The 25092-nt window shown below is 40.1% G+C and overlaps 1 protein-coding gene across 2 annotated transcripts in view; it reads left to right on the top strand.

Moving 5' to 3' along the window:
* The window catches only part of FBLN1 (fibulin 1), a gene marked incomplete at its 3' end in the record, with an annotated part of 73245 nt that overhangs the window by 13447 nt on the left and 34706 nt on the right, over positions 1-25092 (top strand). For both annotated transcript variants that reach the window (XM_083860459.1, XM_083860460.1), the window contains exons 2-12: positions 2343-2442; positions 8726-8861; positions 12271-12442; positions 14905-14964; positions 16679-16780; positions 18377-18514; positions 20090-20227; positions 21660-21803; positions 22597-22725; positions 23223-23348; positions 24167-24286. In XM_083860459.1, coding sequence (XP_083716585.1) covers positions 2343-2442; positions 8726-8861; positions 12271-12442; positions 14905-14964; positions 16679-16780; positions 18377-18514; positions 20090-20227; positions 21660-21803; positions 22597-22725; positions 23223-23348; positions 24167-24286 — 1365 coding nt within the window. The remainder of the gene's footprint in view (positions 1-2342; positions 2443-8725; positions 8862-12270; positions 12443-14904; positions 14965-16678; positions 16781-18376; positions 18515-20089; positions 20228-21659; positions 21804-22596; positions 22726-23222; positions 23349-24166; positions 24287-25092) is intronic.

The following is a 25092-nucleotide window of genomic DNA, read 5'->3' as shown; positions in this document are numbered from 1 at the left end:
TTAGCATGAAGTCCACCAGCACATCAAAGTCCTTTGCAGAGCTGTTCTACAGCTGACAGATCCTCAGTGTGCACTGCTACATAGACCTTATTCCTCCCCAGAAGCAGGACTTTGCATTTCCCTTTGCAGAGCTCCCTGAGGTTCATGTTGGCCCATTTCTCCTGCCTGTTGAGGTTCCTCTGGATGGCAACATGACCCTCTGGTGCATCAACCACTCCTGCCAGACTGGTGTGACCTGTGTGAGCTGGTGGAGGGTGCACTGCTTCCCCATGGCCACCTCACTGTCTGCTTACCTAAAGTGTCCACTGTCAGCTTGTCTGTGATGATGTTATAGGAGATGGTGCTGAAAGCCTTACAGATGTCATGGGAAACAACATCAACTCCCTCATCTCCTAAACTAGCCTCCTCCTTGTCAAAGGCTGTGAGATTATTAACTAATCATATGCTTAATCATCACAGCTAATGCATGATATACTCTTCATAAATCCAGGCTGACTTCTGCCAGTCACATTCTTGTCCTTCATGTGTGTGGACATTGTTTCCAGAGGGAATTACTCCATCACCTTCCCAGAGAATGAGAAGAGTTTAACAGATGGGCAGAAAGCTAATGGCATCCTGACCTGTATCAAAACCAGTCTGACCAACAGGGCCAAGGCAGTGATTTCCCCCTGTACTTGGCACTGAGGGGGTGTACACCTCAAGTCCTGTGTCCAGTTCTGGACCTCTCACTACAAGAAAGACATTGAGCAGTTGGAGCATGTCTAGAGAAGAAATAAGAGCTGGGGAAGGTTCTGCAGCATCAGGGGCACCTGAGGGAGCTGAGGGGTGCTCAGCCTGTGGAAAAGGAGGCTCAAGGGGAACCTTCTCACTTTCTACAGCTTCCTGACAGGAGGGTGCAGCAAGTGGGAGTCAGTCTCTGTTCACAGGGAACAAGGGACAGGACAAGGCCAAACAGCTTCAAGTTGTTCCAGGGCTTGTTCAGGTTGGACCTCAGGAGGAATTTCTTCACTGAAAAGTTGATCAGGCATTTGCAGAGACTGCCCAGGGAGGTGGTGGAGTTCCCATTCCTGGAGGTGTCCAAGGAACCCCTGGATGTGGCACTCAGTGCTCTGGTCTGGGTGACAAGGTGGGGATTGGGCACAGGCTGGACCTGATAATCTCAGAGATCCTTTCCAGCCTGAATGATTCCATGATTCTATAAGAGGTTGATCAGCTTGTAGTTTCCCAGATCTTGTCTCTTGTCCTTCTTGAAGTCAGGGAGATACTTGTTCTCTTTCAATCTTGAGGAACTCCTCTCATTCACCATGAGCTCCCAGATCGTCGTATTTAGCCTGGCAATGTCATCATCCAGCTCCCTCAGCACTTGTGGGTGAAACTTGTCTGGGCCATCAGTCAAAAAACTTAAGAAACATTGAGAAATCATTAGAAAGCTATCCCTCTGGATGACCAGATAGGGTTTTTACAGAGTTTATGTATTTGTTACACAAGGAGCTGTTCAGACTACAAGATAATTAATAGAAAAGTGTGACTCAAGTTTTATTCCAAGTTCGGATACACCTGCTGTGCACTGAACTTTTGCACTTGGAATATGAAGCAAACCTGTAGTGTTTTTCAGTTCATTAACAGTATTCAGTTTTATTAAATTAGAAGCTTGCAGAAATATACTCTACACAAATAATTGTCTTCACCATGGTTTTCCCCTTAGCTTCAGTTTGGTATAAGTTGGTAAGAGAATTAATTTTTCTTTCATATATTCAGTGATCAAAATACCATATACCTTTTTGTTCCTCTCTACATTACTTTTGCATTTACAGACATACTTCTGAGTAAAAAATTGAAAACAGATTAACTGGATAATAACCTCAGGAAAAAAAATAGTTCTGCAAATTTGCTTGTAATGAGATTCATCTGGTTTTCATATCAGGTATTTGAGTTATCCTGTATTCTTCAGGATTTTAAAAGTTTGCTGGTTGCAACTGCTGCTTTTGATTATAAAGGAGTGCAATCCCAAAGATACTTTTACTTGGCAGGACTATCTGAAGTGGTTTCTGCCAGTGTATCAGTCCCTAGGCTGTGCCTTTGTGTGGAAGGTTAGGAGAAAATGGAATTTGTTTCACCATGGAAGGAAAACCTCCAGCACTGGGCTTTATTGCAAGGTGCTGACAGGTGCCTTGTTTGGCCATGGCTGCTTTTTTGTATGGGTGCCCTGTTTTGTGTGTAAGTGAGGGAAGGAAAAATTAACTTGCTTGTGTTTGGTTGGGGTTTTTTTTAACTGATGCAATACCATTTATTAAGGTTGTATTAAATATATTGTGTTTTTCTCTCTTTCCTCATTTCTGCAGATCTGTCAATGGAAGAATGCTGTGACAAGGGTGTTGAATGGGCAAATAAAAACAGAATATGTGCTTCTCTGCCGTTAATATCCGAGTCTAGAGAATGCAGGTACACAGTTACATATTATATATTAAAACACAGTTTATACTCTAATGTGAAACCATAGGAATGGCAGATATTAAAGCTGACTTACAAGATGAAGCACCCAACTCTTATATCCCAGCTTTTCAACTCCATATGCAGCCTTGGGGATTACCTCCTGAGTACCAATTTGTCATCCATCAAATCTTTTAATTTTTGCTGTCAGTCTAGTAGATTCACCCAGCCCTAACCCATGTAGCATGTACTGCCTCTTACTCAAAGGTTTTCTCACTGTGCTGTGCTCATGGGACTTGGGCTCTGCCTGCAGTCAGGACATCTCAGTGTGGCTGCACTAATGTCACCAAGCTGCTTGTGAATCTGGCCACATTTCTGGGCAAACATTTATAAAAAAGAAGCACAGCAGATCCTGCACGTGACTAATCTATGGTTTGAATAAGTACAAAAGTGTGTGTGTGAGGCAGCCTTCTGTGGTGCTACACAGGTAATTTTTCTGCAGCCCTTAGCTGACTTCAGCTTTAAGTTCCCCCACAGAGTGATTCAAGGAGATTTCTGGTTAGTCCAGCTTAGGAAAGGAGCCCACAAGTAAGATGGAGAGAGACTATTTGCAAGGGTTTCACACTGACAGAGAGTAGGTTTAGATTAGATATTAGGAATAAAATTTTCCCTGTGAGGGTGGTGAGGCTCTGGCACAGGTTGCCCACAGAAGCTGTGGCTGCTCCACCCCTGGAAGTGTCCAAGGCCAAGTTGGACAGAGCTTGGAGCAACCTGGGATAGTGGAAGGTGTCCCTGCCCATGGCAGGATGAGTGGATGAGATGAACTTTAAGGTCCCTTGCGACCCAAACCATTCTGTGTTTCTATGATTCTATGAAATGTATCTGACTGTAGAAAATAGAACCCTTAAGTTAAGATACAGATATTTTAATCCTACTGAGAATTGATAGGATATTTCTGTTTGGTAATCTACTAAGTGAAATAATGAAGGCAAATGTTTAATTAAGATTTTAATTCTACTGCATCTCTTATATGTTATTTTGGCATTTGTATTTTTTATGTCAATGATAGTTTGCATTATTTTTGCTGTTACATGCACTTGTTACCTTTAATTAGTGAAGCTAACAACTGGTAGTTTGAGAGGCAGCTTCACAGTGAAATTTGTATTTAAAACAATTTAATTTGCTCCCCTCTACTCAAATGGATTGCAAAGTGATTTAACCTTGGTAATTGTAGAAGTGTTGGGTTGATCTTTATTACAGAAAGAATGTGTCTTCCAGGGAAGTCTATCCTTGTTTTCTGACTTCTGCATTTATACTGGCATTGAAAGCAGTCTCTTATGCAGAAGAATTGACAGATAGGAAATAAATGCCAATTTAGGAAATACTTTTAGGGTCATAAGAATTACAGACAAAACAGAGGCAGGAAAAACAGGAAACCAAATTTATTGAACAATCTGGGAGTGAGTATCTTGAGGATATAATCATAATTTGATTAATGTGAATTGAGATTCTGCTGTAAATAATTTATTCTTCAAAAGATTTTCATTTTAGGGACTCACTAGGACATCATAGGAACTGAAAAAAAAAGCTCACTAATATTTCATCTAGCTTTTGTGCATAACAGACATGTAGTTAAAAAAATAGTCCTAGTGAAATAAAAGATGTGTTCTGTGAGAGGTATGAGCACATCTTGACGAAACCCTAAGTTGATAAACTCAGTTTGACTGCATTTATTCATGATTGCTTGAATAATAAAGAATTTAGAATAAAATCTCTCTGAAGCTTGGTTTCATTCAAAAAATGACCAAATAAAATTGGCACCTGTTTTTAACATCAATGTTATTCTACTCCAGTTATGATTGCAAACTGGCACATCTGTGAGAGGTACAGAAAAGTCACTTTTGGAGGCCATTTCAGACACAAAGCTCAGGGCCAAATTCTGCTCCGAATTGCTGGTGTAACTGGAGCCAGAATGAGCACTGAGGGAGCATGATTCCTTTTGCAGGTGCATGGGGGTAACGACACTGATGTTCTACATTTATTCCTGCTGCACAAAGACAGGAACAGATCTGGGTTCATTGCCCTTGCTGAGGTCTAGGCAGGAGAGAATAGAGGATTGAGAAACAGGATAGCTTATTGGTCATGGATTTTCAAAAGAACTTGATTCCTTCTTAGACTCCTGCATGAAGTGGGAACTGCTGGGGGCCACATGTCAGCATTCCTGTCATTGTTTAAACTCCAGCTGGGATCCCCTGACCACCAAGTGCAGTTCAGTGTTGACCATCTCACTTGAGTGCTCTAGAAAAGGTGGTGGGTAGAAAGCTGTATCACTTGATGCCAGGGGGAGTTGTTTGCCCTGTGTATTTCAGCTTCAGTTTGCAAGTTTAGCAGTTGAACATAAGGGGAAAACACAGGGATTTTTTGCACTTACTGTGCAAAGACTGCAACACAGAAGAGAATGGATGTGAGTGCTTTCCCCAATATGCTTTACAAGAATTTCCCTGCATGTTTTGAATCCTCTGTTTAGAGTAGTAATAACTTGGTGGTGTCTGATTCAGATCCTCCCTCAAAGGAAGCCCACTGCTAGAGTCTCTTGTTTCTGTGAGGAACCAACTTCCTTATTGAGTTAGAGTTGCATCCCCTTGGCTGTTTCCCAACCATACATCCATAGTAATCATAAAATCATGGAATGGTTTGGATTAGAAGGGGCCTTAGAGATCATCCAGTTCCACCCCCTGCCATGGGCAGGGACACCTTCCACTATCCCAGGTTGCTCCAAGCCCCATCCAACCTGGCCTTGCGCACTTCCAGGGATGGAGAAGCCACAGCTCCTCTGGGCAACCTGTGCCAGGGCCTCACCACCCTCACAGGGAAAATGTCTTCCATAGTAAAGAAAGAATTGATTTCCAGCCCTGTCATTCTCATATCTGCTGTGGATCCCAGAAACAAGGAGATATTCTGGGATCCAGAATATTTGTAGTATTCTTCTTCCAAAGTCCCTTGTGGTTCCTGAGGGACTAGTCAGCTGTGTCAGTGTCACTTACTGAGTGTGGTGTGGTTCAAGCTACAGACACACTTTTTTTATCCTACACAAGGTGAGCCAGACCCTGTGTAAAGTTCACAAGTTCCAAAGATCCCTCTGGTTGCTCTAACTCCATTGTGTTTAAGCTGAAACAGGGCTCTGGGCCCAATGTCTGCAATCTCTTACTGTGCTTTCTTGGCCCACAAATGATTTTATCTCATTGCATTATCTCTCTGGACAATGTCAGTGTTTATCTCTGTGTCCTTGTGACTCAGTAAATACAAGTGTAGAATTTTAATGAGTAATATCTCTGGCTGTCATCACAGCGAGTCTTTTCCCGTTCATTCATTTTCTCATGGTGTGGTCAAACTCACGGCAGCTGGAAAGAGCTGCCATTTAATTTTGGAACTCAACCTGTCCAATAAGTCTTCTTCCTTTCCAAGTGAAGAGTTTCCCCTGCCCAGAACTCCTAGCAAGTGAACTTAATTCCCCTGCCAGAAACAGTCTATCTCCACATGGTATTTGCATGCCTTTAACAATGTGTAGCCTTTCTGGAATTACATCAGGAATAATATTATTTATTAGTGTTGCAAGAATGCAGACTGAGGAATCCAAGGCTGGAAGACCTAGCTTGTTTTTGCAACATCATTCTTTTTAATTTTGATATTTTATCTGTGACCTTCCACTGTACACATGAATAGCACTGACATAGCTTGAAGGAAGTAGAATGAGGGAGATAGAGGGTAATAAAAGTAGATCAAAAAGACATTGTTTTCAGAAGAAAGTTAAATTTTAATGCTTTAATGAAAATGAATTAAATAAAAAATAGGTGATTATGAAATTTGTACTTGTTTAGGAGTGCATCCTCTAGACAGGAGAATAATAAATGTGAAAAGGTTGTGGATATAAGTGGGTGTGTAGATTTTCATTTGGAAATTAACTCCATGAAAATCATCCACATTTGTTAAATTCTAGCAGAAAGTAGAAGTGAGAATATAAAACATGATTTCTTAACTTCATTTATAATCAAATTATCTAGTAAAGAAGTAACTTTTAGGTCAACATCTAAAACAACAAATAGGGATTTTTTAAATGTCTTGGTGATTTTTGTTCACTAGTGAGCCACGAATAAAACTCATCCTTCAGAAATGCATGATTTTACCTGAAATATCTTGAATCAATATCAGTTATGAGGCCTCATGCTCCGAAAGGTTCAATATTTAGTGTTATACAATATCTGCCATATTGTGAATACCTGCTTATTTTCAGAAAAATTCAGTGCAACTTGGCTGTAGGATTTGGGCGATGAAGTGTGATTTTATTGCTGTTGTTCTCAGAATGAACAAATGGTATTTTAATCTAGTATCCAATTAATGTTTAATTCCGTATTACAGTTGGGGAGGAACACATGACTTATGAATACAGCTGTGAGAAACATTTTTAAAAAAACTTTCTTGTTTTGGTTGAAATTGCATGTTTTTCAGAGATTTCACAGAGTTGGCTTGTGTTTGAAAAAACAAAGCCACACCAGGAATCAAACAGATCTACTGAAAGACTTCTGTTGTTTGTTTATTTGTTTGCTTGTCTGTGGCTAACATATCTAGCTCCTCAAGAGAATCTGGAGGGGTAAAGAGGCTGGAAAGTCTCAGCTCCCACACTCTTGGGCTTGGAGTTTAGTTTTTAGAGGCTTCCAAAGCCCTGAAAGTCAGACCACCCCAGAGCTGGGCAGGGAATGGAAATTCTTCTTCAGAGGGAATTTCAGCAACAAAAAAGCTACATATTCTTCCAAACTGGAACTAAATCAGATATCAAACACTTCAAATATACTGCCAAATAAAGTTACTGTCCTGGGCTTAACTTCTTGCTACGATTTTGGAGTCTATTTTTTAATAATTTGTGCATGAAATTATCCTGGGTTTTGTTCCTATGCATTGAAATATCATGGCTGTTTTTGTCCAAGTGAGAGCACTACACTCAGACCATTACTAATCATGAAACTGTAGAATTCTGGAGTGGTTTGGGTTGGAAGTGACTCATGTACAATCTAATAAATAGAAATTGGAATCTGAGGAATGTATCTTGACCACCTGGTCTCACCCACATGCACAGAGATAAATAAATAATCTGAACACAGTACCAACATGCCCCCTGCTTTTAGTTGCCTCCCCTAAGAGCTGAGGGAGTCCCTCCTGCTCCCTGGGAGCTGAAAGGTCATCCTGTGGTACTGGAGAGCAGGAAAACTGCTCCAGATGGGATGCATGGTAAGCCACTCATCTCAGGTGATGGTGGGAGAAGCCTGTAGCTCAGTAGTTGCACTGACCGCCTCCTCTTCCTGATATTATCAAAATTTCCAGCCATGGAATAGAGGATTTTTTAGGAGTACAGGGTGTTTTTTCTCTGTTTCCCAGTGTCTGTAACAGAAGGTAGTGGTGGAAGAGCTTTACCCACAAAACTACCGAGCAAAGCAGAGTTACGCATGAAAATAGAGTGGAGAGAGGAGAAAGATCTTCACTGGGCTTTATATTCACGTGACAGTAGCAACTGGACTGGAGGAGTTTAAAGCCTCCTCATATAGAATTTTTTTCCCTGCAAGAATAAGTTTCCAGCTTTTTCACTGACATTGAGATAAAATAGAATGCTTTAATGAGCAGTGTAATAAAACTAAGTTTCCTGCACAATTTTATCCTATCTTCTCTCAGCAGCTCCCTGCCCTGTAATACTTTTCTTCCCTTGTCTTTAGTTTCCCCTTGCTTGCAATACACTCTGCTGTTTCTCACTGTCATTTCCCTTGGTATCTTCATTGCTTTCCATTATCTCCAGGTGTCCCACAGGACAATGTTCTGATCTTCCTTCCATGTGCCATACCTGTTGATTTGGGGAAGCAGGTGCAAGGGTAGACTGGGATTGCAGGCTCTCACAAGATCCAGAGCCTGACTTCTCCCTTTCATCAGACTCCCCAGCCACCAGCTGTCACAAAACATGCCAAAATGCAGCCCTAAAGACCTTGAGCCCTGAGGCAGGCCTGGTTGAAGTTACCCACTGGTTTAAAAAAGTTGTCAGGACAGACTGCAAGGTAGATCAGCAATGCAACTGTACTAAACATGTCACACAGACAATCTGCCTCCTCCCAGAGAACATCTTTACGTTTCAACAGTGTTCCCACAGAAACCCTTTTCCACATAAATAATAGGAGTACTAATTGTCAAACCTTGCATCATCTGTTCTTGACCCATATGTGACCCTGTTCTCCCCTTTCTGCCATGCCTTTGGCAGCATGACCCAGGTGCAGTGCTGCCGCAGCCATCTGGAGAAGCAGTCCTGCTCCGATGGGGTTGAATTCGCAAACGTGCGCGAGAAGTGTGACTCACACGTGGCCAAAAACTCCACCTGTGAAGCCGAATACTTCAAGGTGAGACATCACAGGTACTCTTCTTCTTCTCTAAGAAGTGGAATTGAGGTTATTTAGGGTTGACTCTGAAGGTCATTAGGCTTGGTTTGCTGTACATGAAGAGTTTTGTCTCTGTTGAAGTCGTTCACTTTGTCCTTCTCTTTGAGGAATGGAGCCCTGCTCAGCAAAGCAGACTGTAATATTGCATCTTAGCTGAGGCAGAGGGGAGAATGCAAAAGGGTGAATAAGAAGAATGAATAATTGGCCAGGAAACCATTTTTGCATGAAAAGAGGACATTGATGCTGTACTGATGGATGGGTGAGAAACTCTGACATATTTCAGGCTGCAGCTTTCACTAAAGCATCGTGGCCTAAGGTCAGACTCACTGGTTTTCAATATTGGTGGTCCAAAGGGATAGGACTGAAGTTAATCCTCTCAGGGTAGTTATAATTCCAGCTTGTGTAAGCGTTCTAAATTAACATGACTTAGTTTTACAACTGGATGGAGAGATCTGTAAGCTTTTACACATCAAGGCAATAGGCATAGGAAATGATGGGCAGATTTTTTTCCTCTGGTTTGGAAGCATCGTTTTTCCACCCTTGGGAAAAAAAAGACCCAAAAATTAATGGTTAATCTTTAAAATCTTCATCAAAAGAAAGCAATTAATTTCTAGACATGATGCTGGTACACAAGATGTAGAAAATATTTTCTGGAAGTTTGTACCACAACAGCCCTGCAGAAAGGAGTGCAGCTTCTAGAAATTTGACCACCTTCAAGGTACTTGGACATTTTCCCCAACATTTGTCAGGTACTTTTCAAAGGTTGAGATACGTTCTTATCTAAAAAATTTTGTCATGAATACTTTGGTTGTGTGTAATAGGTAAGCACAAAATTTTTATTGCTTAGGACTAGTGATAATATTTTTAATTTTTGTTTAGCTCTTTAAAAGTTCTGGAAAATTCCTCTGAGTTATTAGTGGGTTTTTGGTTAGCATCTAATGAATTTCAGCAAGGGAGAGACCTCTTGTGGACACATACCAAAAGCATATTACTATAGAATTCACACCAAAACTGATGACTTAAATCCAAACATAAATAATACAAAATACTGCAAAACTATTGTCAACTTTACATAATCAAGGGACCTTATTCATCTAAGGAACTTCAGGTGCTTCCTAGTTACACCAAAAATGTGTCTTCAAATTTCTCCCATGTAACTTTACTCCTTTATTCCTTTGTTTGAGAAGGCAGTAAAGTGATCATGGGATTTCAGGTAGGACACAGCTGTCTACTGTCTATTGAAACATGAGGAGCAAGGCATGGCTTGGAAGCTGCAGGGGAAAAAAAAAAACTTGACACTTTCCATCTCTGGATCATTTTGGCTGAGGTATAGAAACATACTTTTTTTCTCATTATCAAGATGTTAAATCAAGATGCATAGTGCACCTTGAATAATACAGTTGAATAGTAAAGTTAGAATAATACAGGTTGGAACAAATGGTTCAAGGCACCCGATTATATAATTGAAGATCTAGTGTCTTACAAATATTGCAAGATTTATAAGGTTCTATACTTGAAGTTTCACATGAGCTGGAGACAGAGGTTTTTCAATTGGTGGCTCAGCCTGAAGGAAATAAGGAACATAAGGCTATTCAACACTTCAAAAAGGGCAAAATTAATGATCACACTTTAAAAAAAATCAAGAGAACCTCTGTAACTCCTAATATGAACAGCTTGTGACAAGATAAAGAAGTAGACTGAGTTTTCCAGCAGAAGTCAACGAGGATACCAGAATTATATAATGACAAAATTTGTCAAGGCATCAGCCTGTTCAATAACTTAAATAAGATTTGATTATCAAAAATATGCAGGTTTAAGTGAAGTAATGAATCTTTATCTCACTTTTAATGTTGTTCTTCTAATTTATGGTTGGGAAATATGGTCACATTTAAGAACTTTGAGAAGGATACCTCAGCCAATTGCTTGGTATGTTAGAATAAATATTGAGAAATACTGCAATCATCAAGGGTTTATGTCTAAAGTCATCCAGAAAAGATGGAAGTATCCCGACATAACAGGAAAAAACTGGAGCATCTGCCACTGGATGGAAGTAGTTGGAGAAACTTGTAAAAAAAGAGGGTAATAAGAACCATCTCATCAAACACAAGTAAATAAGGGAAAACATTTATCCTAGAGATTGGGAGGTCATGAAAAAAACATCCCAGGAGATGAGGCCACGAGAGAGGAGTTCCAGCCCTTACAGCAGTCTGCAGGATGGAAAAGTTTCAGTTGTGTATTTAATGACATCATACAAAATGGAATACTTACATACTTCAGGATGCTATTACTATCTTGCCTGAAAAGTGCCTTTCAGTTCTGTACAGGAAGAGAAACATGTAATTCCTTCCAAGGGAAAACTTAGAATATAGGCAGGGATGGACATCTCAAAGTAATGAAAAGCATTTCATAGTTACCTTCTTTTCAGCTTTTGCTTAAAGCACCAAACTATAGAAATCTAGTAGAAAGTTTGGTTATTTTTATACTCCGTCTGTTCTGTTTAATGGTGCAGGAAATTTTCTTCAAGCAAAATAGAGTCTGGAAGACTAGCAAAATTAATAAAAAAAGCTTAAATCTACTTTAGGGTGACAGTAGCAATTGGCAGACACCAGTTCCAGAGAACCAAACACTTTTGCTGCTTTCTGACAACAAGGCAGAAAACTGAATAAATCAGCAGCATCTTCTCAATTTTAAATAAATTGGGATTAACTCCTCCATGAGATTAACTTGTCCTGTCCTTGCTTCTGTGGTGTATTCCAGGCCTGCAGTTCAGCAGGTCTTGAAGACACAGATCATGCGTTACTCCTGAAAGCCATGTCAGGACAGTGATGCTTTTAAGTAATGTCAGAGTATGCTTTTCAGAGTGAAATAGCTCCTCTTTATGGCCTACTAACACAAACCTTGGACAAGGAGAGTTTTTTTGTTTAAGGAGGAAATTGATTAAGCAGCTCCAGTGAAACTGAGCCCTGCGCTTCATTGAATGTATCCCATTTTAATTAAACTGGACATGAATGGGAAGCAAGAGTGTGAAGAATTCTGACTTTTGGCTGGTGTTTGAATCCAGGCTGTGCAGGCAGGGAATAACGAAATTCCATATCCATGTGGGGACTGTTGTGGTCTTCCACATCAGTTTGCACACACCTTCACACATACACAGTGTTGCTGAGAACTGGACCCAGGTTCTGTGCTTGGCCAGATGCAGAACTCATTAAACTCCAGAACAGGTTAAGAAATTCAAGTCCAAGTATACCAGGAGTCCTTACAAAATTTTCAGAAAATTTTCTATTGGTGCCAAGGTGAGATAACTACTGACACCATTGTCCAGGCTCACGTTGCTTTGACTTTGTTAATCTTTTCATTTTCTTTTTAACAGACATGTTGTTACTGTTGTTTGCTGGGAAAGGCTGCCCAAGTTCAAGGACAGAGTTGTGAACCCAACCCAAAGATAGGATATCAGTGTGGAATTGTCTTCAGAACTTGCTGTGGGAAAAGTGAAGAAGGCATTGATCTGTCCATCAGTGACTATGCTCCTAAAAAAGAGCCAGGTATTTTATTGCATAATTAAAAGAGTGAGACACAAAATGATACAGAGTGCAAGGAGTGTTTTCCCTTTAAATTATTTCTGTTGGAATTCCTCTGATTTGTCATCTCATTTGAGTAATTTAATGATGCCTGTTTTGGAGCTCATTTTTTTGGCTAGTGATAGCTGAAAGGCTGGTGTTGAAAATAAGAGGTAGGAAGAGGTCACTTAGTTTCTGGTGTCAGAACTTAAATGTACAAGATCTTATTTTGGCAACTAATGATATTATCTTGGAAGCTGAATATAAGCTATTATTTTTAATGGCATTATGCCCACTGATAAATGCTTAATTAAAATGAAAATCAACAAACAATTCTTTGAATTGTGTTGAAAAGCTAGAGGGCCTTTGCCAGCTCAGCAGAATGCAAATAGGTGAGAGGCAAATGCCCACACACCAGGGGTATTTGAAATGCCTGGACTGTCTTGGACAACTGAAGATCTCCAGGAAGTGTGGAACCTGTTTATTTTGATCTTACCAAAAAAGAGGGGTATCTGGCTGGCAGCAGCTCCTGACACCCTTCTCCGTACCTGGCCCACAGAGCTGAAGAGGATAAATGTGTACAGACTGACCCCTACCTTCATTTGTTTCGGATTTTTTTCCCCTTTTTCACTTAGCAGACAGACCTGAAACTGCAGACAAGTCATGCTGTGTGGTGTTTCCCCCGTCATGGGCTGCCAAGCACTGCAAACATGTCACAAACAACAGATTTTGGGGGACATCATCCTAATCAATCATTTAAACTCAAGCCCCATCACAAAAGCTTGCGCCAGGATGTTTATCAGACTTGTTCCAGGTCTATCAGGCCTGGCTTGTCTCAGTGTCTCCCTTATCAGGTAACATCTGGAAATGCCCTTTCAGGCAGTGTCTCTGTGTGTGCTCTTGTCTCAGGAGGGGAATTGCCCCTGTCCATTAGCACTGGCTGAGGCGACTGGGCTGGTAGATCCCTGTACTCAGACATCTCTGCTAATAACAGAAATTTGCATACTCAATGTACCTGTAGGGCATGAGAAATACATCATCTGTGAGAACTGTGAGCATGGCATAGAGTATTTCCCTCATTGCCTTCGTGGGCAAGTGACACACACAACAATCAATAGTGTGGTTATTTTGGCACACATAAGAGCCACTCTGCATTGCAAAGCTGGGGTTGCATCCGTGAGCAGGGCAGGACAATGTTCTCATCACTCAACTAAGAAACAAGCTTTTACATCAAATAACCCTATTGACAATAAAAATACCTGTAGAAAGGCAGAGCAAACAACACAAATAGACACTGGTTGATTGTGAAGGGGAGATGAGGCTCCATTTTGCAAGGCAGATTTTTGGACTGGAACCTTGTGTTTGTTGTGCCATAGCAGTGCTTGAAGGGCATTCTGCTGCAGGGGTAAGGCAAGCTGGCTCTCTGAGTCACAAAAAGTATTGTCCACAGGTTGGACTAGATGGTCTTGGGAAGTCTTTTCCAACCTAATTAATTTTGTGATCTCTGGTGTTGTGTCTCCAGAGACCTGTACAAAATCCAACCAGACTTGGGCAACCTGATTTCACCAGCTCTGCATAATTGAAATGTGGCCCTGTGGCTTGAGGATTCAGTGAACCAATCCAGCCTCATGCCATTGCACAAACATTGTTTTCACATCCTCTGTGCATCACTTGCTTATAAGTGACTGCTGCTGGAACAGTCTGGTGACTGCTCGTGGACAGTCACTGAAACAAACCCAAGTTTCCTGGTCAATAAGGAGAGTATTTTGGGATTTTGTTTTGCACACTACCAACCTACTTTTGCCACTGTGTTCAAAGTGGTGGGATTGGAGAAAGTCCATTAGCTGGTTCTTTGGGTGACCAGTGGGTTCAGGATCTGTTTGGCCCTCATATGTCCTCATGTGGAGAGAACTCTTGGGATATGTACATGTGGCAGGAGTATTGCAGATCAAAATTCTCCAATGTATGTAAGTATATTTGAAAGAATGCTATAAGTGTGTGCCCAGAAACTTAGGCGTGGAGTTCTTTTTGAACTGAAGTCTAAATAAATAACTGAGGTTAATCTGATTTTCATTAAATCTCTGAGTACCCCAAGCTACTATGAAGTCAGTGCAAGCCCAGCATGCCTCAACAACATGCCTTATGAAAATGAGGTTAAGCTTGGTTAAAAGCCTGACATTAAGAACCTGCATTTGAAAATCTCAGTCCATATATAATCTGTGATCACAGTGTGACTTTCATATCAGTCAGATGGAAAATGCCGCATGGCCATGAGCATTTGAATGTCAAATTTCAGTAAGAAATAGCTTTAAAATAGGTAAATAATGTTTTTTAATTTTGTTCTGGTTTGTCCAAAATCCTGGTGTGAGTTCCATCCCAAGCACACAGTGTTATACCTTGAGAAGAAAAGTGTTTTCTCCCCTAATGCCTATCTCTTCTCTTTTTAGTTGAAATTTCAAAGGAGGAACTAGACCAAGAAGATCCTTATCTGCATGATGGCTGCAGAGGTGAGTCAGGTGACTAGTCCTGCTAGCCAGCTCCTTTGTGATTGCTTTCAATAAAGTGAAACCAAATTAGATCTAGAGATTAGCCAAAGCCTTTTGCCTAAGATAGTTATGGGTAAAAAAAAAATGAGGAAGAGCCTTTCCAAGGAGTAATGAGCCATTAAGTGATGCCTAAATAGTTCCTAAATACAAGGGAGTCATTGTATCTCACAGTGGATTCTATCTTATCCAGCTGAAGCTGACACAATACATTTAACTTCTACTTAACTTCTAGTGGGTAATACCTCAGAAGTGTCACCCTTGAACCTTTTGGATTCTTCAGAATATGGTGATCCTATATTAAATATGTGTATAATTTATTCTTCTCTTGGTGTTTGAATATCAGGGTGTTTGAATATGAAATTAAACTTGTTTCTGTTTGAGAGATGCATTACCTGAAAAAAAGGAAGACAAAAATGGCTATGGTCCTGATTAGTCATGCTCCTCTGCCTCCTTGGAAATGTGCATTTGGAATATTGCTGTGCTAAGTATTCTGATTTACTGCTTGTCTCATGTGATTTACATGTCCATAAACCTAAACCCAGCAGTGATTCATTGTTTTCTGCCAGCATTTCAGAACTCAGAAATGTGTTGAGGATAAAATCAATTTAATAGGCTTATATTCCAGTTGAAAAATTATTTACTGTGTTCCATGTTCTACAGCTGTTACACTCTGAAGAGAATAGGAATCCACCAGGTCATTAGTGGACTGGAGTCAACAGTGCCTCTCCTCTTTGACTCCAGTTGCTAATTACAAGATATGACACAGAAAAATGTGTTACATATTTTCCTAGCATTATTTCTTCAAGTAATCAGTTGTGGTATTTCTTAGTTAACCAGCTGCCTGCAGGAGATGGATTGGTGTTGCTAATTGCCAGTTGTTGGTTCTGTCTACAGTATATTTTCTTATAAACTTGGCATGCCAAAAATACTTGTAATTTTCTGAACTTTAACAGGGGAAACTTAAATTTCCTAGGCAATGGAACTTCCAGCAATTTGTTTTGGAGCACCTTCATGTTACGTGGGGAAATTAATTCTGTTGTTCTAACACTTCCACTACAGGTTTTACTGTGTCAGGATGGAGCTCACAGTATTAGCAGAGATTCAGAGAGCAGAGCCTGTTGATCTCAACCACAAAACTATGGTTCCACATAATTTTCAGTGATCCATTAATGGCCCTGTCCTCATTAGAAATTGCTGTACTTAAAAAAATATTTATAATGTATTATAGATGCAGTTGCTCACATGGATTGTGCCTATTTCACACCTTTTGTTTAATACTTATCCAGCCATTCTAAAAAACAGGACATGGGGTCTGTTAGTACAAAGAATATCTGCAGCATTACAACCAATATTTGTTGTTGGAACTATATAACCTTTTCTCTATTCTTAGAATATGAAACATTTTTAATATTAATTTCTATTTTAACAAGGTTAGAAATAGTTTTTCTTAATGATGAGCCAAATTTTGTGTAAATTCTCTTCCTGTTTGTCTGAATAACTCTTGTATTAATTTTTAGAGCTTTCGGTGCTTAGCCCTTTCTTTCTTTTGTGTATTTGAATATACAACTCAGGAAACTTTCATTCTAAATTAATCAAGTATCCTGTAAATTAATGGTTTGTTTCAGTTGCTATGAAAAGCCTCTTAATTACATGAGACCATGTAATTATCCATTAGGTGGAGGTCCCTGCTCTCAGCAGTGCAGAGACACAGGATCCAGTTACGTCTGCTCCTGCTTCGTTGGCTATCAGCTTCAACCAGATGGTATCACCTGTGAAGGTAAAAGAAATGAAGCCATTGTTTCAATTATAAACATTTCTGTTTTAAAAGAGCAAGAATAGATACAAAAATACCCAGAGAGAAGAGACCAGAATATGTTTATGTCAGCTGGGGAGAGAGGTGAAGTCATAAAAAGTTGATTTGAGTGGAGTGTTGTGGGAAGATGAAGTTAAGGAGGGTCAGTGGAAAAGGTGGAGAATTTAGAATGGAGAAAAGGCAGAGTTCAGATTTGTTGCTGTGAATAAAAGCAAAATAGAATACCTATTCTCCCTCGTAAAAGTGGATTGTTATTGATAAGGCAGACAAAATAAATAGAGTAGGATTCTTTAGCTTGTTAAGGACACAACTGACAGGAAGGATTAATATTCTGGATTCCATGAGTGGCATGGGAATTGTCAAAGAAGGATTGTTAGTTTCTCCCAGAAGAAAATCTGATTCTTGCCCCTTTTTCCCCATCCCTGCTGAGCATGTTCAGGCACTGAACAGGCTCCCCCAGGAATGATCATGGCCCCAAGGCTGCCAGAGCTCCTGGAGAGTTTGGACAATGATCTCAGGGGTGCACAGAGGGAGATTTAGGGGTGTCTGTGCAGGGGGCCAGGAGCTGGACTCAATGATCCTTGTGTGTGCCTTCCAACTCAGGATATTCTAATCTGTGACATCAAATGAAGTGGGCTGGGATAGAGGTTGCATTTGACTTCAGGCATGTGCAATGTGACATTTGGTTCTGAGCTCATGAGCCCAGGCTCCTTGTTGCTGAGGGATATGAGCCCTTCCAGGGCACAGTTCAGCTTGCCCATCCTGCAGAGTTGTTCAAGGATGACAAGTGTTCCAAATGAAGAGTGCCTTTTTCTGTCAGTCCCTGGAAACTGAGTCTTAAGTAGCTTAGATACAAACTTCAGATTATAAAATAACTACTGATGATTGGTCAGATTAACACTAACCTAGTTGGACATATAAAAAAGAAGAGCTTTTACATTTGATTTACATGGATGTCAGATTTTCTTATGCATTCAAATTAAAATGAAAATAATTCTCAAATGAAATGTCTATCAGTAACTGTAAAGTAGAAAGTCACAATTTGGCTTGGAGAGTCCCTCAACCTCTGGTGGGATGCAGAACAAGGCAAGGATTTCTGAAAGTTTGCCTCATTCATGTAGTCACTATAACCCAACCATCAAATCACTGAGGTTGGAAAAGACACCTAAGATCACTGAGTCCAACATAAACCAAACACTGCCAACTCCACTAGCAGACCTTGTCTACACATCCTAGCTCTAACAACCTTAGACATATCCAGAGACATCATCTACTACTAGACTCAATCAGATGATGTTGACTCTGCTCTTCCTCTTCTTAAGTACAGTGAATCAGCAGTCTTAGTACCAACAGGGCCCAAAAGTCTTTGCTGGCTTATGGCCTGACAGCAGCTGTAGTGGGATGTGAGTGTGAGGCCAAATCCACACTTTTGTATTTTGATGCTCAGAGGAATTCTTGGTTGGAGGTGTGCCCATAACTAGCCTTCAACTTTGCCTCTTCCCATCATCATGCTCCTTGTTTACTCTCTTATCTCTTTTTAAATGGTTTTTCATATTGCAGATATTAACGAATGTATCACTGGGACACACAACTGTGGGATTGGACAAACCTGTGTCAATACTTTGGGATCCTTCCGCTGCCAGCGGGACACGAGCTGCGGAACTGGCTATGAGCTGACGGATGACAGTCGTTGCAAAGGTATGTCCTGGGAGGAGAAACTAGAATATTCCAGGCTCAAGTTCAAAATTAAGCCCGTCATCCTGCCATGCTCTTTGGCTTTTGGTTGTTGTGACAGGGAAAGAAAGAACTATAAAATCAGGTCTGCTCTGCTAAATTGCCAAAGTTAGCCTGACACTTCTTCTAAGTAATTTGCAAGTTCCCATGCGAAAACCATCTTGGTATGAGAACTGGTTAGCATAACAACGTATTCCTGGGTTGAAAAACAAATGCACCTGAAATAACAAGGGATTTGTCCCACGTGGATCAGTAAAGAAAATATGTAAACAATACAAGATTAGAGAGATTTGATGGACAACTAAAATACCTTTTACTAACTAATGACTTTTACAATAGAGTAATTTGTGAGAAAGCTTTTAACCAATTAAAGTTGCACACGAGGTCTTTAAAAACTGTATAAAATGAGTTGTGAAAATAAAGAATTGGCTTTTTCTGCATGAAGGTAATGGATTTTCAGCAAACATATTACAATATTGGTAAATACTTGTGTAACTGAGACAAACACACTTCAAGGACAGCAGTTTTTCCACCTGTCACCTTGCAAATAACCAGATCCTACAGCTGGAGGCTGCTGTACAGATTTCCAGGAGATATAACTGTATTTCAAGCTGGCAGTTTGTGTTGCATGTTAAGAACTGGTCTGGGGACTAAAAGAGGTGATTACAAAACCCAGTTCAGTATTAACCCAACCTAAACTTCAAATGGTCTCCACACTCATTTTTTTAAGTCCCACAAAACTCATGGGATACTGTTGAATCAACTGCATGAAGGAGAAAGCTGAGGTATCCTATTGCTGGAGAGTTTCTGTGTTTTGATAGCTTTAGGAGATTTCATCCCATTGCCAGGTGGCAAATATTTAATTTTAGTTGCATTATGTGGATGGGACTACATTCATTAGTGAAGCCTCATTATCCATTGTCTCTTTTATCTGCTTTAAGTGAACAATAATTTATTCACAAATACTTATTGTCTATTCTGAACTGGAGTAGAATATTAAAGTAAGCAGAACTCATATTTATGTGCATTTTAAAGCATGAAAATGCAGGGATATTGCAAGTCTTAATATGGATGGGAATCAAGGCCAATTAATTCACTTATGAAAGAAATGAACAATATCTGCACACGATCTGAATTTAAAATTAAAATTGCACTTGGGTAATTAAATCTTCCTGACTTCAAAGCTAAGCACACTGCTGAATCAAGGCTGAGCAGTGCTGAATGTGATGCTTTAGGTACTCTATAATAGTTTTGAATCATTTAGCTGTGAGAACTTGTAAAGCATAATATGCACAGACACACCCCTATACAGAATATTAATAATGAAATAGCAAAAAAATCTTAACCTACCTGGTATTACTGGGATCTTTTTTGAGCTAGTAAGACAGATTGATCCTGGATCACAGAATTCCAGGAAGGTATGCTGAGGATTAATCTGTGTGATGATTTTAACTATGTCTTATGTTTTAAATGTAATGAAAAAAAAAAAAAAAAAACCTGTCGAATTCCTGCTAACAATTTTTTTTTGTGATGTACCAGATATTGACGAATGTGAGACTGGTACTCATAACTGCCCCCCCGATTTTATCTGTCAGAATACTCCAGGATCTTTCCGTTGCCGACCCAAGCTACAGTGCATGAGTGGGTTTATACAAGATGCACTAGGCAACTGTATTGGTAAGGCATGTTCTTGTCTTGGGGAACACTCAAGTGTTGCCTGGGAGAAAAGCTCTAGTTTTGCTGGGTGGGTTCTGAGCTGCTCAAGCTATTCTTCACCTGTGTGTGCATTGCTCTGTCATTGATCCCACAGATAAGAGTGACAGACAAAAGCCATTTAAATAAAAGACTTAAATATTAGGTCACTATTTTTAATGAGATTGCATTACCTAAGGTGGTTAGCTGCTTAAGTCTTAGGGTGTTCTATCTGAAATAAAATTTGTAAAAAAAATGTGATATATTTTATCTAACTCTAGCCAAAAGGTTTTAGTCAAAGCTTTGTGCTTTTTTTTTTTTTTTTTTTTTTGGACATCCTCTGCAACACCCTTTGATATTAGTCTGCTGGGTTTTACAGGCATGTAGGTCTTTCCAGACCTGTCCCATGTTACAGCCTATCAAGAATCTTATTGTGTATGAGAAAGATGGGACAGTTACAACTAAATACTATGTGCAGCTATATTCTGTGGAGAGGAGTTTTATTTTAAAGGCCAATGCCTTGTTTCCAAGACTCCCCAAAACCAGAATTATAACCTTCACATAAATGCATTAAAATTACTGGTTTCCAGCAGACTCTATATGGATTTGTCTAACATGACCTACAAATCTATCAGTTATTCCCTTGAGTATTATTTTCAAGTCTCAACTCACCTTTAATTCCCCCATTGGCGTAGCAAGTCTTGGACTTGTGGAACTGGCCGAGCAGCAGCAGCTGCCAAGTTGCACTCATTATCAGCCCCTTGTTCTCCTCTAGTGTTGAAATCTGAGACTGGAAACAGACTGAAAACAAAATTGCAGCCTTTAAAATGAGGGAGGCCAGTGCCTGTGCACAGCAAGCCCTTTGAAAGCCCATGCCTGCCACAGGTTGTGCCAGGTTTTGATTAACTTGCTGTCATGGACATCAGTAAAGCCATATCAATTTGCAGCAATAGTTACGGCCCATAAAATGCATTTGCTCAAAATATTTAGGCAGTTTCACAGCCTAATTTTATGCACTGGGAATCAAATCCTCCTCTATGTGGAGTTGAGGGGATTTTGTTGTTGGATTTGTGACTCTGATCATCATGTAGAAGCTAAGAGCTCAATCAGAACTCAGAGTGAGGCAGAACTGATTAAGCTGGTGAACTCAATTGTTAACTAACTCTTTGTATGTTTAGTAGAGACTTTTAAAGGCTTTGAAATAAATATAAGTTCAACACCAAATTTTCACTGCTATCTATGGCTTTTATACCTCCCCAGTCTTCACTCTGGAAGAATTATATCAGTGAAACTAAAAGTCACGAATAGTTGTCTTCTGCCACAGCCAGAACTTTTCCCTGAAGGGGTAAATAATGAGAGGATCTTACCTTAAATCTCTTCAGACCAGAAAGAGTTACACTGACTTGTGCTCTTGTAGATATCAATGAGTGCCTGAGTACCAACATGCCATGCCCAGCTGGACAGATCTGCATTAACACTGATGGCTCCTTTACCTGCCAGCGAATCTCACCCAGCTGTGGCCGAGGTTACCACCTCAATGAAGATGGAACAAGATGTGTAGGTGAGTGACAGATGGGAAGAAAATAAATCACGGATATATGTTTGTATTTACCAGTTTCTTGCACTTTGCCCAGGTTTTTATCATTCCCACAGCTAATCATTGATCCTGTTCTTTCCCTCATGGCAGTCCCAGCAAGTGAAGAATGAAAAGCATCCACCCTCTATCCTTCATAAAACTCATGAAACCCTATATTTTGAGGAGTAATGATTATCAGACCCCATAAATGGCATTGGCAGTGACTGTGTCAATGGAACAATGCTGTGTGGTCCCAAATCTCCTTAGTATAGAGAGATAACACATGGTCAACTTAATATCCTACAAAAGCCACTGAGGTAACACTGAAGGACATAGATGCCTTTGGCTGGCTTTTAACTGATGTGTTTTTTGCAGAGAGGTGTTTTTGTATGTGTTTTCAATTTCTATGAGAGGCTTATCAAAGCACTACTGAAGACTCTGGATCTCAGATATCTTATACTAGATGAAGATCTGATCCACAAATATTGAATATGCATAATAAAATAATTTTGCACCTGAATTCCTCCAAAGATTGCCTGATTACTTTCCTCCCGAGTCCATCAACATTAAGGACACCTTAGAGCTAACCTTCTTTGGTACAAATAGTTTGGATTCGTGACTCTGATCTTGTAAAAGCAGAGAGCATGATAACATCTTGTTTTCTGTTTCAAAACAGTTTATAACCACCAGGGGACAAAAAAAAAAAAAAAAAAAAGTTTACATGTTGCTCTTCTCTCAACTTAATCAGAAGTGTGCTTAAAATCACTTTTTGTTTTAGATGTGGATGAGTGCTCATCCTCTAGCCAGCCCTGTGGAGAAGGACATGTTTGTATCAATGCCCCAGGGAATTACCGCTGCGAGTGCAAAGCTGGCTACACTTTTGATGTCATCAGTAGGACGTGTATTGGTAAGTTGCACCATCAACCTAAATATCTTCAGCCATGTCACTTATAGATGATCCTGTGTAAAGAATGTTACTGCTCTCTGCAAACCCTCTGTCTTCAGAATGTAAAATTGACTGCTATATTATTTGGCTGACTCTAAAATGATATTAAAGAACAGCTGATAGTTCAAAGGAAGCTGTATTAGTGTTGTCAACATGGTATCTGCTATCCTGTTAAAAGGTAAGGTTGTGAGAGTGTGTGTAATTGCTTTCCATGATATTTTTATAAGCACCTACAGCAAAAAGTTTCTTTAGAAGATCAAAGGACCTTTCTTCTGTATAGATCTAATCCAATTATACTCTGGGGTGCTTCTAAATGAGCATTTTGAGGATTTCTCTCTTTAGCATGAAATTTAAATCTGGAAAATAACAATCAAACTTTTATAATCACTTTCTTGTCCAGACTGGTACAGCAGTGAGCCAGCCAATGCACAGACCTCTCTGTGTGTTTGTCATTGCAGATATCAATGAATGCAGACGTTACCCAGGCCGCCTCTGTGCCCACAAGTGTGAGAACACTCCTGGTTCCTACTACTGCACTTGCACCATGGGCTTCAAACTTTCAGCTGATGGCAGATCCTGTGAAGGTACGGCTGTAAATGCTTTGGTTATGGAGTGTGAGAAACAGCCCATTGCTCTTTTGGCTGTTTGTTGTTTTAGCTTGCAAGACTGCACTGGAATGGCATGAGAAATCATCACAGTGCAGTCTATTGATTACATGAATGCTGCTGCTCTAAGTCAAGGCCACTACAGCCCACAGCTTGAATATGACAAGATGATCCAGCTTCAAGCTGTGCCAGGGAAGGTTCAGGTTGGACATCAGGGAGAATTTCTTCACTGAAAGGGTGATCAGGCATTGGAAGGTTCTTCCCAGGGAAGTGGTGGAGTCCCCATCCCTGGAGGTATGCAAGGAATGCCTGGACATGACACTCAGTGCTCTGGTCTGGGTGACAAGCTGGGGCTTGGTCACAGGTTGAACTCAATGGTCTTGGAGGTGTTTTCCAACCTGAATGGTTCTGTGATTCTGTGATGCAGAGGTGTATGGGTCTGCATTTGCTCCACTTTGAACAATGGTTCAACTCAATCAGGTTCAAAACCTTCAAAACCAGCCTTGCTGATATCCAGACACAGAAATGTAAGTGTTGGCCTAAAGATTCCCCCTCAGTCTCACACCTTGAGGTATAGTAGGAAATCAGAGCACAGTGCAAATTAGCCTGTACTGCCAGACCCCATTAAGATAGCACACTCAGAACTCCCTATTTCCAGGTTACTCAGTGACGTGTGCCACCCTTTTTTAATTAAAAAAAAAAAAAAATTACCTTCCAAAACTTTGTCTTATTCCACTATTAGGAGCGATGAACATTGCAAGAAATTTGTGGTTCAGGTGTATAACTTTGCATTTCAGATTTGAATGAGTGTGAGAGCAACCCCTGTAGTCAAGAGTGTGCCAATGTGTACGGCTCCTACCAGTGCTACTGCCGCCGCGGGTTCCAGCTCAGTGACATAGATGGCATCTCCTGTGAAGGTGAGCTCGTGGTGCTGCAGGGAGAGACAGGGTGGGGTGGCCATTCCTTATTGTTGCCCTAACAAACATGAGCAATTCCATGTCATTTTTTCATTTTTTCATTTTTTCATTTTTTCATTTTCACAAACAATTTTTTTCATTTTACCGTTTGAGTCTCTTCGGCATTTTCTTGTGAAACTGTATTTAGTGAATGTCTCCCACCCGTGTCCTTTACCAGAAGCATCTCTTTGGATGTGTGGTGTCATTTTTGTTGTTTATACTGAATTGTTGCTTGCCACACTTTTTTAACTTTCCAGAAATTTGTCTTTTTCCTGAGGAACTACCAGAATTTCTTCAGCAAGTGGAGATATGAGCATATTTATATGTTATATATTTAATATATGGTATTACTAGGTAGTATTGTGTATATTTTCTTTTTGTGGCTGGTTCTGGACTAATGTGTTCTCAAATATTAGGAGGATATGGATGTGACCTTATGGACGAGATCCTGAACTTGGTCTTAGGTCTCCAAGACTTACTAAACATTGAGGCCTTGGGCAAAGCACCTAATTTTAATTTCCTTTTTGTAAAAATAAGGATTAAACTATTCCTCTCTCTCCCTTTTATAAAGCATTAGAATACATGTAACTGTAAAGTGCTTGCTTTCCTCCATTACTTTGTCTCATGGGCTCTCATATAGCTTTTAATTTTCTTGAGAGTTCCATTTATTCCTGAAAATCTTTTCTATTTAAATATTGTTGGTTAGAGCCACACCTATCATATGATCTTCTTCATTGCCCAGATATTAGAATCATCAAATTGTGTTC

This window comes from Zosterops lateralis (genome assembly GCF_965231275.1).
Source record: "Zosterops lateralis genome assembly, chromosome: 4".
NCBI lineage: Eukaryota > Metazoa > Chordata > Aves > Passeriformes > Zosteropidae > Zosterops > Zosterops lateralis.
This window is presented reverse-complemented; position numbering and strand designations above follow the sequence as displayed.